The following is a 19,354-nucleotide window of genomic DNA, read 5'->3' as shown; positions in this document are numbered from 1 at the left end:
AAGTTGAAATACAGAGTATACTTTGGTAGAGAAAAGGGTTTTCCTGCCCTGTCCCCAAAAAACACCATGAGAAAAGTCACAGAGTGTCAGTTAATGCCATATTTTAAAGGCTGCACAAAGAAGATGTAAACTTCTTTATAGGTGAGAAACATGAAATGAAAGTAGAAACTAGGGACCAATTTGTGAAAGGCAGTAAAGCTAATTCACGGAAACAGAACTGAGAAAGAGCTCAAGACGTACGTTATCTCCCTTGAATAAATAGAGCGTTTCAGGTGGGTTTTGAGTTGGTGGGGGAAATTCTCATTCTCTCTCTCTCTCTCTCTCTCCGCCTTCCACCTTCCTTTCACTATAAAAGCAATGAAACAGTGTCCTCAGGTGAGGATAAAAAATAAAATTAAATTTAAAAAGGGGCATTCACAAATATAGCACCAAACTCTAGCATCCAAGCAGGAGGAGAATTTTTGCCTTTCACGTAAAGGAAAAATAGCCAGTGATGAAAGTACAAGTTTCCATTTATGACTGAATTACAGAGTAAATAATCTTTCTTCTGCCTGAAATGCTACGTGTACCTGTACCTGTACTCAAGTCCTCAGTTTCCCCAGGAAACTTTCTTTCCCCTCCCCAATAGATTAGCACCACTCCTGGTCCACCTTGTATACACATCTCTCTAAATGTGAGCTATCCATTTACGTCTCTCTTCCAATTAGACAGTAGGGTCCTTGAGGATGGTTCCACTGAATTCCCAGCACCCCGCACAACTCTTGGAACATGGTGACATTTTAGCAAGTCGCTGAATGAATGAATGGGTCAGTGAGCAGGGCTGGGACTCTCTCCACTGGGTATAGCTACTTACACACTGAAGAATGGTGATATTTTGGTGTAACTCAAGAGTAGTAAAAAAAAATTTTTTTTAAAGAGTACTATGCTTGAGGGGTTGAATGAATAATAAGGAAGAGGGGGCAACCAGAGGTAAGATATTAAATAGGAAAAATATAGAGATGTCATTGAGGGCCTAGTTAAGCCTGGAAGAGCAAATTTTTTTTTTCTTGTGCAGCATGGAGCCCCTTAAGCATGGTTGAATTTGCATTATCACACAATCGGTACATGATAGGGGAAGGTGCTAAAAACCAGATTAAATTATATTTTTAAAGGTATGATGTCGTTATGCCCAAATGCTTTTCATACTGTTATCATAAGAGTCTATTGAGAATCATGTGGCTTGTCTCTTCATTTTTGTTGTCGTTACTGAGGTATAATTTACATATAGTAAATCCAAACAACCTGGTCCCAGCATGCCGGGATGAGTTCTGACATATGCGTAGACATCTAGATACGGTTTATCCACCACACTTCAGATACGGAACTTGTAACCCCAAAATTCCCTTGTGCCTTTTGCAGTCAACCCCTTTCCCCATCCCCATACTCTGAAACCACTTATCTATTACCCTACAGTTTTCCTTTTCCAAAATTCTGTATAAAGGAAATCATCCAGTCAGTAGCCTTTTGAATTTGGCCTCTTTCATGTAATGTAATGCATATGAGCTACAGCCATGTTGTTGCATGCATTTGGATTATAGCTTAGCATTCCATTGTATTGCTACACTGCACATTGTCTGTCCATTCACCAGTTGATGGGCATTTGGGTTTTTCTGTACTTTTGGCCTTTAGGAGCAGTGCTGCAGTGAATATGCATGCATGAGTCTTTGTGTGGACAGATGTTGTCATTTCTCCTGGGTAGGTAATAGGAAGCGGGATTGCTTAAAAGGCATTCTAAGGAGTTAGGTTTCCATTTGGAAACCCTCCCCCATGTTGGGGGAGGGGGCGATCCATGGGCATATTTTCAGCAGTGGGGATAAATGGATAGATTGTTTCACAAAGATCCTGAGAACAGTGTAGAGCATGAGGCAGACAGAATAGGGAATCGTCACTTTGCTTTCCACCTGTGGCAAACACAGCCGTTTTCATCACTCTCCTCGATGGAATGCGTCTAGGACATAGCACTGCAAAGACTTTGTTTTTATTGGCGGACTACTCCTCCCCATGCACCATGACACAAAATCACCTTCTTCCATGGAATTAGTGGAAATGAAAGGGAATCACCATTAATTTGTATATACTCTAAAGATGTATCATTAGTGCTTTTCTCATGCCTTTCATTACTCTTTTATCTTCCTTCTTGCCTTTTAATTTACTCTTAATGTTTTGATCATGGCATGGCAAGGGAAGTAGGGGTTTCAAATGCTGCTGGTCACTTTTTCTCTCCTTTTTTTGTGGTTTTGGAAAAGGATAAAATACTTGTAATGGCAGTACTTAAAGAAGGCAAAACTTAATGTAGCATAGACAGCTTCCTCTCGAACCATTTTTTAAAAAATCCACATTCAACAAAATTAACAATCCATTCCAGTACCTTCTAGGTCTACTTTGAAGGATTATTGACGTGATTTAAATCAACTGAGAATTAGAAGCACAGGATTTGTTAGTCCAAAGAGACCTTAAGAGAACCAGTCCAAATCACTCATTTGTACGTGAGAAGAGTGAGGCCCAAAGAACTTGAGAAACGGTTGTCATGTTGGCTGCAGGATCACGTGCCTCCCCAGAACAGGAGGGAAGGGATCTGTGTGTGCTTACATTTGGGAAAATTGCCTTAGGCTCTTTATACATGGAAAAATAACAGGACAAAACTTGAATTTTAGAGCAGCAGTAGTTAGGAGCTATTAAGTAGGAACATATGTGAAAAGATGGGACAGAGTAATTTGTTGGTAACAGGTGTTGTTGTGAGATTTTTAATATTTTGTCTATCTTTGTGATGATATTAAAATATTTTGACACTAAAATCAAGGCTGGCTGTTTAGCAAGCACATTATGTTAATGTTGACTACTTTGGAGTCCCTGAACTACCAACAGGTTTTTTTTTTTCTTATAAAGAATCTCCTGTTAATTTTAACTGTATAACATAGAACATGTATCTGGGGAAACCGATGATGCTAGCTTTAAAACCCTCTGCTCAGATGCATGCCTGAGTCCCGCCCGCATGTTGCTGACAGACACTTCTGCAAAACCAAAATGAGCAATTGAGAGCCATAAGCCAGTGCTGAGATGATGAGATAGCTCTCACTGCTGTAAATCCACAGCTCAGTCAAAAGTCACTTCATTTTCCATATCCTCAGCGTGTATGCTAATGTCTAAAGACAAAGTGGAAAATGCCAGTTATCAACTATTTTTTCACCCTCTGCATTAGGCACTTATGTGTTTCAACAATAGAGGGCCTGAGAGTTCAGGGATGGGAGAAGAGGAAGGTGGAATGAACAAAAGAGCGTAGCAACTTTAGAAATTGACAAGGAATGAAATAAAGGGAAGGTGATTCAAGTGTCAGTTTTATTACTAATGAGAGCCGATTTAAAGGATAGGATGAGGCCGAGATGAGCAGGAATAATAGGTTTCTTCTCTTTGAACCCCAGAATTAGACATGCCCGCCCACTCCAGGCAGCATGGAACAGCGCTAGTTCTCTTGCGTGGGGGCCCCTCCCTGTAGGATGCTCAGTGCAAGGTGTTTGCTCCTAGGATTAGGAAGAGGGAAGGGACTCAGCCACACAAGCGTGCCCCTTCCCCCAACTCAGTAATCGTATAAGTCACACCACCTCCCTGTGGGGAGAGGCAGGAGGCTAAGAGTTTCCAAGGAGCCTCCCTGGAAACAAGTATCCCCTTCCTCTTGGGCAGATGAGAGAGGGGAGGTGTCAAGAGGCTGACTCTTTTGGAACTTCAGTCTGTGAAGTTAAATTTTCTGTGTCTGGGAAGTTGAGAGAATAAAAGGAGGCATATGTAAAGCACCAACTATGGAGACTGGCAACCTGGCAGTGTAAATGCTAAAAAAATTTTAAAAAGTAAAATAGCAATTCCATTCGATCTTCATTTGGATAACTCCACATGTTCCTTCCACTTCTGATCTCCCGATGTTTAGATATCTGTGCCAGAAATTATAGAGACTTGGACTTACGATTTTTGTAATGCAGGAGAAAATTAACTAGTTAATTTGTTGCTCAATTTGGAAATTAAGCAGTCAAACCCATTTAGAGTACCGGAGGCTGATCCTGAAGAGCTCAAGATCCCAGGGAGGATCTTGAGGAGCAGAGGGCAGGAGCCACAGAGGAGACCAGTAGGAAATGGAGAGGCCAGAGACCAAGGAGGAAAACTAGGAGAGCAGACCGCACAGAAGTCAAGGAAAGGGATCATTTCAGGAAGGAGGGAGGAGTCAATGTGTCAGATGCTGCAGAAGGACCTGGTTGGGTAGGACAGGAGATGAACCTGTAGAGAAGACTATAGCCATTATTAGCTCCCAGGTATGGAGCACTTACTATATGCTAGGCACTGTACTATTTGCTCTTGTACAATATCAACTTAATTCTCAAACCGCTACCCACATTTTATAGATGAGAGCCACGAAAGTTTAGTGCCAGCTTGACTTAGGTCACATACTGGAATGTGACGTAGCTGGGACTCAGATCCCTGCCATCTCTTATCTATGGAGCTTCCCTTCCTTCTGGAAGATTGCTTTTGCCCATGTGTCGGGGGAGCAGTGTGGGTTGAGACGGAGGCCGGCATGAGGGGCGGGCAATGAGAGGAGAGCAAGGGGAGGAGGGTAGGCTGACGTTTGTCTGGCTTGGTTGGTTGGTTTGCTTTGAGACGGCAGAGACTTCAGCGCTAATCACGGATGACAGGGGCTCAGAAGAGAGCTGGAGAGTGGAGGCATTCAGAGGAAATGTAGAAGAAGGGGGCAGGTGCGCATGTGGAGGGGTTAACCTTCGGAAGGATTCGGAAGGAGAGCCCCCTCCTCCTTTGTGACAGGAAAGAGCAGAAGTAATTGAATTTGTAGGTTTAATGTCAGAACATTGAGGAAGTTTTCTTCTGACTGTTCTCATTTCTCTCTATCCCTCCCACTCCTCCCCATTCCCCATCACTTTCCCCTTTTCTGTCTGGAACATCCAGCCTCCCCTTCAAGTTTTTGTTTTTGTCACTTTCCTGTGCTCTCAGACAGGATTATTTCCTCTGGGTTTCCAGGGAGCCCTTGACATCTATTCCATCCATAGACACTGCCACGCACGCACCCACAGGACACACCCCTCACCTGCTGGCTGTGACTTCATGCTAAGGGAGCATGAAAAAATTCAGTTTGCTCTAAGACATGGGACCACTCTGCAGGAGCTTATAGCTTGGACAGGGACAAAGAAGTACACAAATGTTTTTAAGAAAAGCCACATGCGAGAAGGGAGGGTGCTGTGGACTTTATTTAGGAGTGGGGTGGAGAGGGGGAGAAAAAGAGAGGCTGGTTGCATGAGTGATATGTTGAGAAACTATAAGGAGTATGGTTTTGATCTGGTTGTTGAAGGACAGGCATATTTTCAACTGACAACCATAGGAATAGGCCTTAATATGGGGGAGTAGCATCAAAAATGGCACAAAGCTTATTTGAGGAACATGGGATGGTCCACTTGGGCTGAAGGGTAGGCTATAGCCAGAGGGATTTGGTCCGTGATGCAATAGAAGGGCTTGAGTGCTGAACTAAGAAATTTTGGCACCATTGAGAGTAGCTTCCTCTTTTTGTATTTACCTGATCAGAAACATTATAGACATATACAAAAACTGTTTTAAGCAGTCCTTTGGACTTAGCCAAGAAGTTGCACCTAAGAGTTTAGAAGGCGCACCTACCATTTTCATTCCAGAAACTAGGTATACCACTGTTCACACAGTCCCCTAGCAACACCTTTGAGCGTACTGACTGTGTCACGCTGTGGATGGGAAGGTGAGCCAGCAGTGAGCTTGTGCTTGCAGTTGTAGCATTGGGACCAACGCTAGGTTTCTCTCTACTTGTAAATCACTATTCTTGATAACTATTTCTAGACAAAAATAAAATAAAAAATAAAAACCTCTTTTTTCTTTCAGTTAAGAAAAAGAAGCCTAAACTATTAAATAAATTTGATAAGACTATTAAAGCTGAACTTGATGCTGCAGAAAAACTCCGTAAAAGGGTAGGTTGATGTTTTTGTTTTACGCAGAAACATGCAATGGTTTAGTTGTTACATAAACTCCAGCATTACTCTTGATTTGTTAAAAAAAAAAAATGTTATGAGCAACAACCTTTGAATAGAGTGGGTTTTCTCCCAGGGACATCAGCATTCTATGTGAAATGAATCAATGGGAAAAAAAAATTGCAGCTGTAATGGCCAGAGAGAAACAGAGCTTACCGCCAGGGCAGCTGCCTGGGAGTCAGCCCACCTCCATCACGTTCTAGCATGTGGCTTTGGGCAAATCGCTAGCCATTCTGAGCCTCAGCTTCTTATTTTAAAAAATGAGAAAAATAATAATCATACTTCCTATTTGGTTTTTGTAAAAAAATCAAATGAGAGCAGGGGAAATAAAGTATCAATATTGTCAAGTATCATATAAGTGGAGGTTTTAATTTTATAGCATCTCAACTGAAAAGATAAAAAATAGTTAAGTCCTGTACTGTTAGGATAGTTACTGTTAGGTGAAATGGCATTAGGTTTAACATTCGTCTCACTTGGGGTTTCAGGGTGGCTTTTATATTTTGCTTTATCATCAGTTAATTTGAAATCTCACTTGGATTTGTTTCTAGATATTGCAATTTTTGAAAACAGTGAATTGACAACTAGCTTGAAGTTAGCTCTCTTAACTCATCATATTCATCTAATTATCGGGTCAAGTATTTATTTTAATGTATGTAATGACACCTTCACTTAATCACCTTCTTCAGGGAAATTTCTCTTTCTCTACTCTGTACTTGAATTTATACTCAGTATAATGCTCATTAGTTTTCCTGTAATATGCTCTTTTTATCAGTAGACATTGGCTGCCAAGAAAAGGACCTTGGGACAGTAAGTAAATAAGCAACAACAATATAAAAAATAAAAATACCCACATTAGAAACTGATGTGAAACAAGAATGTGTTTCTCACACATTTTTTGGGAATGTATGTACCTGCAAGCATGAAGGGTTCCATGTGAGCATAAGGCAAGGTTTTGCTTGCTCTCATTACCAGCCAATAAGAATGTTGTAACTCCAAAGAATATTGCAGCTAAGCCATTGTTCAGTAAATTAACCCCACGGAATGGGGAATTTCTGAATATACCTTGTTCAACTTTATAAAATGAAGCCACCTACTATTTTCAGGAAATTTGCATTTCTTAATAGAAGTGAAGCAGGAATCTTCTTTTTCTACTACCTTGTTTGTCTTTCTCCACTTCCTGTCTACTAAATACCATGTACGCAAATGTGGAATGCCTATTCATAGGTGATTTCTGAGATAAAGAACAAAAAGTTTTAGAGAAGGACTTTTATGTAATTATAATGAGTGATAAAGAAGGGCTTAGTTGCCAAGAGGCAGATAGTTCAGTGGGACATAAACCTGCTGGAGCAATCAATGGGGTATTCTCTGGTTTTTGCTTATTTGGAGAACTTATGATGCTTTCTTCAAGGAGTACCCTGTGTCTATAACAGGGTACATGAAGGAGGAAGAAGAGGCAACATAGGCAATTCTTGCTTCTGAAACATCAGGAAGCCAAATCAGTGACTGAGTTATCAGCATAATTAAGTCTTTTTGGGTTGTTTTATAGCAAATGATTCAAGCGACTGCACTTGGAAGGTAAAGGTGTGGCTGAGGCAAGCCCTAGGCAGAGGAAGCCTGGTCTCAGCCCACGTTCTAGCTTCAAATACTGTGCCATATGAAGTAATGAGGTCACTTTTTTTTCCTTCAAAAATGTATAGATCAGAACCTACTTCAATAATCTGGTTTAAAAATATAATATTTATTATTTAAAACTCCTTTTCACCTCAAGAAAAACATTTGAAATTATATGCTGAAAGTTTGTTTATTTGTTGGATTCATCTATTATTATTATTATTATTATTATTTATTGTTTTATAAGTGAAATAAAAAAAGAGAGAGAGAGAAGAAAACTTGAAGCCAGAATAAGGCCAACACGAGAACGGTCACCCCACGGGCTATAAACAGTGCTAGGAATGAAACAGACTGTAGGCAGAATGAGGGGAGCGCCATTGCACTGCAAGACGAAGCCTGTTCATCAGAACAGCTGATCTGCACCAGGTCCACAGAGAACCATCTTGCTGTAGATTTTTGTAAAGGGTCTAATGATGGACTGACTGCACCGCCTCTCCCTTCGTGTCCCACCCACAGAGTCTTCCTCTGCAGGGGCATCGCTTACTGTCCTGCATACCACTGGCCTCATGCCAGAACAGTGGGTCCCAAGTACACGTCTCTCCAATGAACTGTCTTGGTCTTAAGATAAAATATAAGGTATATTGAAGAACAGATGACTTTCAGACAATTTTTACAAGCATTGTCTCTTGCAGTTGAGTTTTTTAAAATAAGAATATCATAATAGTGTTAGGAGATATGTTCTCTAGTAAGAACCTAGGGAAGGGAAATTTTTTCACAGTAAGAGCAAACACATTTACTTTGACAGATAGTACCTTCTTAAGAAGGTCATGAAGCCTCTGTCATAAGGGGATCCAAAGGACATCTAGGACAGAGCCAAAATATTCTGTTGTATTTATGACCTTGATGGCCAACTAAGGAAATGTCAAACAGAAACAAAATACGTTAGCAAATTTATTATGAATATTGTTATTCCTATATTTCAAATCTGGTAATGGTGTATTTAGCATGACTTTCACAAGTAGAGCCTTAACATTTGCATTTTAAGTTGCATAAGGCTAAAAATGGTCCCCCAAAGATATCCATCTCCTTATGTCTATTAAGGACCTGTTACTCCATTTGGAGAATGGGTCTTTGCAGGTATGATTATGTTAAGGATCTTGAAATGTAGAGATGGGCTCAGTTATCCAGTTGGGCTGTAAATGCAATCGTATGTTTTCTTATAAAAAAGAGGTGGAAGGAAATTTGAAACAGAAAGACACACACAGAGAGGAGGAGGCAAGATGAAGACAAAAGTGGAGATTGGAGAAAGGCATCCACAAGTAAAGAAATGCTGTCAGGAGGCAAGGGACAGATTCTCCCCTGGAGCCTCTGGAGGCAGCATGGCTCTGCGACATCCTGATTTCTGCCCAGTGAAACTGATTTGGATTTCTGTTCTCCAGAACTGTGAGAGAATAACTTTCTGTGGTGTTAAGCCATGAAGTTTGTGCTAATTTGTTATAGCAGCTATACAAAACTAATACTGAGCAGTGGGGTACTGCTGTAGCAAATACTTGGAAATGTGCAAGTGACTTTGGAGTTGTATAAGGAGTAGAGGCTGGAAAAATTTTAAGAAGCCAAAGCCTGGATTATCTTAAGCAGACCGTTGGTAGAAATACGGACGTTGAAGCTGCTTCTGGTGAGGACCCAAAGGAAGTGAGGGGCACAGTAGAGAAAGCTCCTATTCTTTTAGAGAATGCATATATCATTACAAACAAAATATATTAATCTGAGTCCAGATATAGACAGTAAAGGCACCCTGGCAAGGGCCCAGAAGGAAATGAGGAACATGTTATTGAAAACTAGAGAAAAGGTAGTTCTTGTTACATGGTGGCAGAAAACTTAACAGAATTGTATCTTGTAGTCCTTTGGAAGCAAAACTTCTAAATGATGAACTTCGATATTTAACTGAGGAGGTTTTTTCAAGTAGTGTGTTGAAGGTATGGCCTAATTTCTTTCTGCTGCTTATAGTAAAATATGAAAGGAAAGAGATAATTAAGGAAATAAAAAACAAGACATGATAATTTGGGAATTTCTCAGCCTGTCCATATTTCTAAAGATGACAAAATTAGGAAATGCACTATTAGAAAAGCATACTTCGGAGAGAAATTCAAAGGTGGGACTAGACATCCTTTTCCTGAAGAGATTAGATATGTAACTCTTGGATCCACTCAACCATCTCATCAGAAGCCAAGAATAGAGATGGGATTATCCTGGGAGGGTCTGTGACTCTTGTCTAATGGTGTGTATTTCTGAGACATACACAAGAGACCTATAAGGTTTTTGAGAATGTAATACCAGCAGAAGCACTGAAGTGAAAGAGACAGGACATACTGAAAAAAAGGCTGACAGACTCTCAACATTCTATAGGCAAGAAACAAGCCAAGGAAACTAACCAACTGCAAACCCATGCTACCCTTTCAATAGAAAGGAAAGATAACTCTGTAGGCAGAGCCTCGGACTCAGAGGCCAGAGACAAGGAAGCCAGAGCAGAGGACTCAAGGAGGGCAGAGCGTGGAGCCACAGACCTTGGAAATCTAATGGACTTTGCCTTGCTGTATCTTGAAATTGCTTGGAATCAGTGATACCTTGCTTTCATCCGTGGACTATAAATATCTATAAACATTATCCAGTGCTTATCTCACCATGTGTATTAGAAACAGATAATTCATTTTCTACTTTCACAGATCTGAAGATGGATAAGAATTTTACCCCAAAATGGACTATAAATAGAGTCTCACCCATCCATGCTTTGGATGAATTAGATGATGAGATTTGAAACTTTGGAGTTAATGAGATTTACATGAGATTTCAAATCTGAGTTGATAATGTAGTATTGGAGACCTTGGCAATACTGGAATGGGTAAATCTTCTGTGAGACAGATGTGAATTGTTGGGGGCCAGAGGGTAGGCTCTGGTATGCTGAAAAGTGGCTTCCCCCAAAGATAATCATGTTCTAGCCCCTGGACCTGTAAATGTTAGCTTATTTGGGAAAAGGGCTTTTGCATGTAACTATGAAGGAGATGTTTTCCTGGATTATCCTGGTAAGCCCTGTAATAGCCAGGGTTCTCCAGAGAGACAGAACCAATAGGGCATATGATATATGGAGACCAAGTCCCACACCCTGCCATCTGCAAACTGTAGAACCAGGAATGCCAGTGGTGTAACTGAGTTTGAGTTTGAAGAACTGAGAAGCAGAGCACCGATGGTGTAGGTCTCAATCTGAGACTCAGGAGCGCCTATGTCTGAGGACAGGAGAAGGTGTATGTCTCAACTCAAGCAAAGAGAGTGAATTCTCCTTTCTCTGCCTCTTTGTTCTATTCACGACCTCTCCAGATTGGGTGATGCCTACCCCAGTGATGAGAATGGTCTTCTTTATTTCCTCTGCTGATTCAAATGCTAATCTCGGGACACCATCACAGACAAACTTAGAAATAATGTACTAGCAGCTATCTGGACATCCCTTAGCCCATATTTTGACACAAAAAAATTAGTCATCATAGGCCCCCAATTTGTCCTTTCAATAAAGAGGCAGATGGAGATTTGATACAGATAGAAAAGAAGAAACCTACGCAGGGGGAGAAGGTGATGTGAAATGGAGGCAGACTAGGACGATGTAGCCACATGCCCAGGAATGCTAACAGCCATCAGAAACTGAAAGAGGCAAGCAACAGATTCTCCCCCAAAGCCTTCAGAGGAAATGCAGTCCTGCTGAAACCTTGATTTCAGCCCAGTGAAACTGACTTTGGACTTCTGTTCTGCAGAATTGTGAGAATTAATTTTTGTTGCTTCAGACCACCAACTTTGTGGTAATTTGTTATAGCAACCATGGGAAAATAATACAGGGTAGTTAGAAGAAAGTCACATAGAAAAAGATATTTTATATGAATTCTTCACTCTTTAGAATTATTCATAGAAGAAACAAAGTAGTGGTTTTAAAAACTGATCATTTTCCAAAATACACAAAGAACTCATAAAATTCAACAATAAGAAACCATGAGCTAAAGACCTTAACAGACACCTGACCAAAGAAAATATACAGATGACAAGCGTAAGATGTTCCATGTCATATGTCATCAGGGAAATGCAAATTAAAACAACAGTGAGATGCCACTACACACCTATAAGAATGGCCAAAATCTGATCACTGGCAACACCGACTGCTGGCAAGGATGTGGAACAGGAACTGTCATTTAGTGCTTGTGGGAATGCAGAATAGTACAGCTGCTTTGGAAGACAGATTTGTGGTTTCTTAAAAAACTAAATATACTCTTATACAATCTAGAAATCCCATTCTTCTTTAATTACCCAAAGGATTTGAAAATTTATATCCACACAAAAACCTGCACATGGATGTGTGTAGCAGCTTAATTCATAATTGCCAAAACTTGGGAACAACCAAATGTCCTTTAGTAGGTGAATGGATGAATTAACTGTTAACGACAATTAAGTATTACTCAGCACTAAAAAAAAAAAAAAAAAGTAGTACTCTCAAGCCATGAAAAGGTATGAAGGAAACTTAAATGCATATTATTAACCAAAATAAGCTAATTTGAAAAGGCTTCCTACTATATGATTCTAATTATATAATATTCTAGAAAAAACAAAACAATGGAGACAGTAAAAAGATCAGTGGTTTCCAAGGGTGAGTGTTGGGGCAGGGCGTGGGAGAGAGAGGAATAAATAGGCAAAGCATAGAAAATGTTAGGGCAGTGAAGCTAATCTGTATGGTACTATAATGGTGGATACAGACAGTATGCATTTACCTAAACCAAAACAATGTACAGCACCAAGTATGAACCCTAAGGTAAATCATGGACTTTGGGTGACCATGATGTGTCAATGTAGGCTCATTGATTGTAACAAATACAGCACTCTGGTGCAGGATGTTGATTGTGGGGCAGTCTGTGCTTGTGTTGGGCTAGGGGGTATATGTGAAATCTCTATACTTGCCTCTCAATTTTGCTGTGAACTTAATAACTACTTTAAATTAATATTGTGAGAGGAACAGTAGTGTAGTGTCTACAAGCTCTTTATGTATGTTTTTGGATTTGACCTTTATAGCAGCTCCGTGAGATAGTCAAGGGTCCTCATTATCCCCCTGTTCCAGATGAGGCACCTAAGGCAAAGTCATCAGTAACTTATCGTAGGTCACACACCGTCTAAGTGGCGGAGTCCAGGCTCTCACCACTCAGCCTGGCTTTGGAGCCTGCTGCACGATGCACGTGTCTTTCACCAGCCCCTCACTGCCATTGATTGCCCTTGTGAGAGAGTAAAGAGAACCTTCTTCCATGGCCTCTAGGTCAAGGAATGATTATGATGAGTTTTAATGTGGAGCTTGCCTAACTCCTCTCTATTTAGTCAAGTCTTTGGAAAGAGGTGTAAGTAACAGTGGTAGGCTGTACACTTCGCTTTGCACAGCCACACTGGGAGGTAAACTTTGCTGTATGAACACTGACTCAATGAGGGGTAAAACATAGAAACTGCAGTGAGCTTGCATTTACATATGGAATGAATGGATTTACCAATTTATAGGGAACTGAGGGTCTGGGAAAGTCGGACTCAGAAAATCTGTCTCTATCCCATGGCTCCAAATATCCTTGACTTGCTCCCATCTATTGGAAATCAGGCCACACGTATGTGACCCAGGGAAATGGCAGGGATGGAACGAGGGGGGAGAGGGTTCCTCCGCCTCATGCCAAGACCCTCCCCAGGTGCACCTGCTGCACGTCCTCCATTCCTTTCCATGCGTTGGTGATCAGAGACCCATCGAAGGTGCTCGGCCCCGCTTCTTAAAGGCCTGTGTGAGCTTTGGGAGGGGTCATATGACACTGAGGCAGCGAGGCACCTCCGACAGCCAGATGAGTCAAATCAACCCTGATGTCCAGTGGGTAACAGGAATCACAGCCAAGCGGCCCTCGCATCCTGCATGCTTAGTCCCTGTCATTTTATGGTGCTTCAGACTTCTCGTCACAGGCCCCAGGGCATTCCAGCTGCCAGCAGTGTTTTTCCCCAATTTGAAATCTAAATATTTTCTTCAAGTATGCATGTAGGAATTATACATATAGAGGGAAAATGCAGTTTCTTTAACAAAGACTCCTATCATTTGTCAGGTTTCTGTCTTTTAAAAAATAAAGCATACTTATGTTCTTTCTAGTTTTGTTTCCATAATTTTTTTAAAAATTTAATTAAAACAGTTAATTTTTTAAAAATCTTAGGTAAAACTGTCTTTAAACTCAGAATGTGGGTCTAGAAAATTTTGACAGAACTACTTGGTCAATATTTAATACCATATTGAATAGCATTATGCATTTAAATTTATTGTTTTATGAAATCACCTCTTCCTAACAGGGAAAAATTGAGGAAGCAATGGCTGCATTTGAAGAACTGATTCGTAAATACCCTCAGAGTCCACGGGCGAGATATGGGAAAGCACAGGTATTCTAGAACCCTTCTACTTAAATAACTGTTTTTGATGTCCTTGTGTTCTGTATAATTGGATTTCTCACTGCCCACTATTTATTTGCATTTTCTTTTTTTCTTATAACTTTTATACAGCATCAATTTCTCATGCATTTGCATAAACTCAAGCAATAAATACTGTTTAAAATACGACAATTATTGCTATTGTGTAAAGCTGAATTTAGAGACATTTTTCTGCCCCCCTCTCCTCACCAGTATGGCATCTCTCTGGTTTTGAAAAGAATAACACTTTGGCCATTGATTTTTCTATCACTGCCTCGTCCCATTCCATTCAGACCCACTGTATAATTTTCATGTTAGGCTCCTGAGAGCTTTAAGAACCTCCGTTTGAGAGGTTGCAAGTATTGTTAGGAAAAACTTTAAAAATATAAAGTGGAATGTACTTGTGTCCTCTGTGCTTTCTTTCAGGTGACTTCTTTTTCACCAGCTACCTTTCCCCAACCCCCCTTCCACCATCTCTGTTTCTATCTGCCTTTCTCCATTTTCCAGCTCCTCACTTCATGAAGCGTGTTCACATTCATCTGTAGCTGCATAGACCCACCGTGTGCACATCCTGTGTTAGGTCCCGGGATTGTCTGTCCTGTTAGATCTTGTATTCCAGTGGCAGACATTGTAAAAGCTACTTACTCAAAAATTACTCCGTGAAAACCCACAACATGCCAGGCCTTGTTTAGGCACCGCAGGTGGAGCCATCTACAAAACATGGTGTTTCCATTGTAATGGCAAAGACAGTGCATAAGACAAAGAAGCAAAATATATACGTTTCCTAGTGATAAATGCTAATGAAAACCAACGTAAAGCAGAGAACAGCACAGGATTTGTAAGGGAGGTGAAATATAGGACAGGTTGCAGGGAAAGCTCTACTGAAGAGGTGACGTTCAAACAAAGCCTTGAAAGTCGTTACAAATAAATATATTCAAAGAATATTACAGTGTTAAAAATAAATATTAAACCCTCTTACATAATAATACATGCCATAAAGAAAAGAAGGTAATGGAATAAAGAGCATACCTATTAAGATTTGGAGGCCGCAGGTAATGTGACAGAGCAGAAAGCACTTTAGAAAAGGCAATCAGGCCCTTGCCAGTATAGCTCTGTTGGTTGGAGCATCATGCTGTACACCAAAGGGTTGTGGGTTCAATTCCTGGTCAGGGCACATGCCTGGGCTTTGAGTTCAGTCCCTGGTCAGGGTGCATATGGGAGGCAACCAACTGATGTTTATCTCTCCATTCCTTTCTCTAAAGTCAATAAACATTTTAAAAATAAAAAAAGAAAAGGTGATCAAAAAAGGCCTCTCTAAGGAGGTGACAAGTGGTTGAGACATGAGATGGTTATGAAAGGAGCTGATAGGGCAGAAGGAGCAGCAGGAGCAAAGGCCATAATGCAGGGAAACGATCTTGCCATAAGCAGCTCCGGGACAGAAAGAAGGGCTGCTAAGGGACACGAAGCACAAGTGAGGCCAGGGCCTCACAGACTGCATGCTCTGTGCGCTGGGAAGCCATTGGAGGGTGTCTGCGTGGGTGTGACTGTCTGATTTTTTTTTTTTTTTTTTTTTGTAAAGCTTGCTTTGGTTGCTGGGTGGAGAATGGATTATGGGGTCAAAAGTAGAAGTAAGAATGGGAGACTGTTGGCAGGTACACTTGAGATGCCCCGACTCAGACCGTGGTCATGGCCGTGGAGTTGGGAACTGGGCAGAGGGCAGAAGCAAAAGGACTTGATGAAGGATTACCTGTAAGGTCAGAGGGAGAAAGAGAAGTATCTGGGGTGACTCCTGGATTTCTGGTTTGGCCAGCTGAGGAGAGGATAGTGCCAGTTTCTGACCAGGAAGATTGGTAGAGGGACAGGCTTGGGAAGGTACAAAATCAAGAGTTTGATTTTGGTCCTGTTAAGTTTGTGACGCCTATTAGACATTCAGGTGGACATGTCAAGTGGATCATTAGGTTTATGGAATCTGGAACTTAGGGTAAATCCAGGGTCGATAAACGAATGTGTCAGACAGTAAACCTCCTGCCTGGTGGCTTGAGATAGATTATCGGCCTGCTGGGAAACAATAGATGCAGAGCTGCAAAAATATTCTAGATCATGGGGAAGTTAACAGCATCCCTCTGGAGGGAGTCAGTACAGTCCGTTACGTATGACACTCACACGGGGACTCACACATTATAGGCAAACAAGTACATTTTGTTCTGAACTAATAGTGAGGGCCACTGAAGATCCAGATGCTCAAATTCTTCCTACCTCCCTATTAAAAACACATTAATTAAATTTTAATGAATTACAGTTGTGAAAAATTATTGCAAATTCACATTACAGGCCAGGTTTAGAAGAAAGCCACTATATCATTTTTGTAAATTAATTTGGTCAGCAGTCCTGCAAAATTGCTAAACTGTATTGCTATTAAGCCAGACAAAATGTGTTTCCAAAGGATCATGCCTATGGAAATAAGTGATGTGTTTTGACACTAGTATTGGCAGTCATTTAGTTAAGGTAAGCATATTAGCTAGAGAGAATGATTGATGCAAATGTTAATTAAATTATTGCAGAAATGTTTTGTGCTTTAGAATTTTTCTTTATATGTGGTATTAATTATGGGTACCAAAATCCAAATAAATACACTAATTTTCGCACTTGGTGATTGTTGTATTTATATCCACATGTAACAATAGGAATTTGAGAGTTAGGCCTCAGACATTATTTTTTATCTCTAAACTATTAAACTACAAGGTGTTAATTACTGGTATTTATGTTATTGTGGCATAAAGTTAAATTTAGGCATAGTAAATTAAATTTTAATAGAATAATTTAAAGGAAATTTAAAATCCATAGGAGTTATAAAAATAAAAATTCAATGGAAGGTAGATTTAAAAAGGGGAATAAATGATGACTTTTTAGTTCTTTGTTAGCAGATTAAATTCTGGTAATTAGAATATCCCAACAAATTTTAAAAATTCAGCAATATGAAGTTAAATACAATTATTATATCATTCATTCTAAAGTAGCAGTCTTAGTCTTTGGATCACTGTGAAAATCAATTTTGACCAATTTCTCTGAACTTGAACCCCGACACAAAATCTTGTATCATAAACTCGATTCATGATATTATTTTACATGAACCATTAATGTCCCTGAGGCAGAAAATGGCACATCTCCTAGGAAAGTGGGTGGGTTAAGTCAACAAAAGCCTTTGTGATGCTAATGTCCTGGAACCAATCTTCAGCTCAAATTATTTTATCTACAGATGCCGAACTGATAAAAATCAATCTGTGTGATTTTGATTTTCAAACAAAGCCTATCATGTTCATGCAGGAGATTTTAAAGAATCAGGTGCCATTTGAATACTGATATTTTCCCAATTCTAGAAGTTGTAAAAATGTTTATAGTTATTAAAATGAAGAACCTTGAGTGGGTGGGCGGGGAAAAGAGAACAAGGCATATAGGTATCATTTTTTTTGCTCTTTTCAAAGTGAGTTTAAATATTCCTCTCTCTGTGAAGAAGGATTATCTTGGTAGGCATTTGTCCTTGCACTAACCTTGAAGAGACCCTCCAGTTTCAGGGTCTCTTGGTAGCTTGAAGAGGCTACAAGTGATGACTGTGAACTAGATGGTCTCCAAAGGCTGTCAGGCCTAGGCTCTGGCATTTCATGAAGTCACCTATAAGCCATCATGATTTGGGTGAGGTAACTCTCCACAGCCAAACTCAAAACAAACCAATGCCTTAAAAAAAAAATTTTTTTTTTAAAGCCAGCATATGAATATATGGAAAGCTATATGATCCAGATGACCAGTATGGGTCATTGACATTGGACTTCCTCTCCTGGTAGACAAGTCTATTCTGGAGATCATTTATAGGTTTAAACAGATCATTTTATGCTCTGAGCCTTTTTTCTATCAAGCAAGAGTGACACTCTTTTCTAATCTAGAGACTTTTTTGTCCTATCAATGTTTCTTTTTCATGAATCTGTCTGCTTGTCTCCATCTCCACTGCTTCAGCTCTAGCCCTTGTATTCTTGGGAGACTTATTCTAATCAGTGCATATTAGCAAGTTATTTTTTATGTGTTATTTTCTGAAAAGCTTTCCATTGATATTTTATCAATTTGAATAGATTCTTAGGAAAGGATGAATCATTTTCTTACCACATCCTCCAATTTTGGAGTTATGCTTTATTTTGCAGCATCTATACATTGACTACAGCACACACTTTATTTTTAACAAGGTAAACATATTAAATAGGATATTCCAGGAAAAAATTATATATGCTACATTTATTATCTAACTAAATGTAGTCTCCAAATTTAGTCTACTAAGTCTGATGAGATTTTGATATTCATGTTATGCATTTTCCTCTCTCTTCCTATCTCTAGTATTTCATTCCCCATTCTTGATTTCCTGCTGGGAATCTTGCTTATTTCACTAAGAAAAAAGAAGTATTCACGGAGAATTTCCACATGATTCCACTGCTGCACTAACCACCTACCTACATTTGCTCCCATGTGCTCTGCCTTCCCTCCTTTTAGCACGGATGAACTGTTCTGGTCCCCTATCCTATCCCCCCTCACTTGCTGAGGACATCATTCTAATTTTTACATCCCCCTCAGCACCACCAGATGTTCCTTCTCAATGGAGTCTTTTGCATCAATTTAGAAACATGCTATACTGTTTCCATTGTCGAAAAGAAAGAGAGAGAGAGAGGGAAAGAAGGAAGGAAGGAGAAAGGGAGGGAGAGAAGGAGGGAGGAAGGAAAGAAAGAAAGAACTCTCCCTTGTCTCCCCATTCCTTTCCACTTACTGGCCCATTTCTTTGCTTCCCTTTACAGCAGAACTCCTTGAAAGAACAGTCTGCACCTCCTTCTCTCCTGTTTTCCCTCGACCCTACTTCATTCCATCACAAGTCCCAAGTAGTCCCATGGAAATTCTTTGCCAGGACCAACAGAGGCTACACACCGTCCAATTCAACATCTTGCCCACCCTGACAGCCACTTCTAATAGAGTTGCTTACTTACTCCCTCTTGGTACTTTGTCATGTAGCCTCCAGGACACCACTTTTTTGTTGTTATTTTCTTTTCTCCTTCCTCCTTCTCCTTTTTGCTCATCTTCTGCTGTTTTCTGGTCTCTAGTGACTTTGAAACACTGCAGTTCCTTAG

At 40.2% G+C, this 19,354-nt stretch overlaps 1 protein-coding gene across 15 annotated transcripts in view; it reads left to right on the top strand.

Annotated features, from left to right (window-relative positions):
* The window catches only part of ASPH (aspartate beta-hydroxylase), a 205,666-nt gene that overhangs the window by 123,990 nt on the left and 62,322 nt on the right, over positions 1-19,354 (top strand). For all 15 annotated transcript variants that reach the window (XM_054590175.1, XM_054590169.1, XM_054590170.1 and 12 more), the window contains 2 exons: positions 5,938-6,023; positions 14,082-14,168. In XM_054590175.1, the coding sequence (XP_054446150.1) occupies positions 5,938-6,023; positions 14,082-14,168 (173 nt within the window). The remainder of the gene's footprint in view (positions 1-5,937; positions 6,024-14,081; positions 14,169-19,354) is intronic.

This window comes from Pteronotus mesoamericanus, unplaced genomic scaffold, assembly GCF_021234165.1.
Source record: "Pteronotus mesoamericanus isolate MK-2021 breed Mesoamerican mustached bat unplaced genomic scaffold, CSHL_Meso_final scaffold_174, whole genome shotgun sequence".
NCBI classification, from domain to species: domain Eukaryota; kingdom Metazoa; phylum Chordata; class Mammalia; order Chiroptera; family Mormoopidae; genus Pteronotus; species Pteronotus mesoamericanus.
The sequence above is the reverse complement of the archived record's forward strand: the minus strand, read 5'-3'. Positions and strand labels throughout refer to the sequence as shown.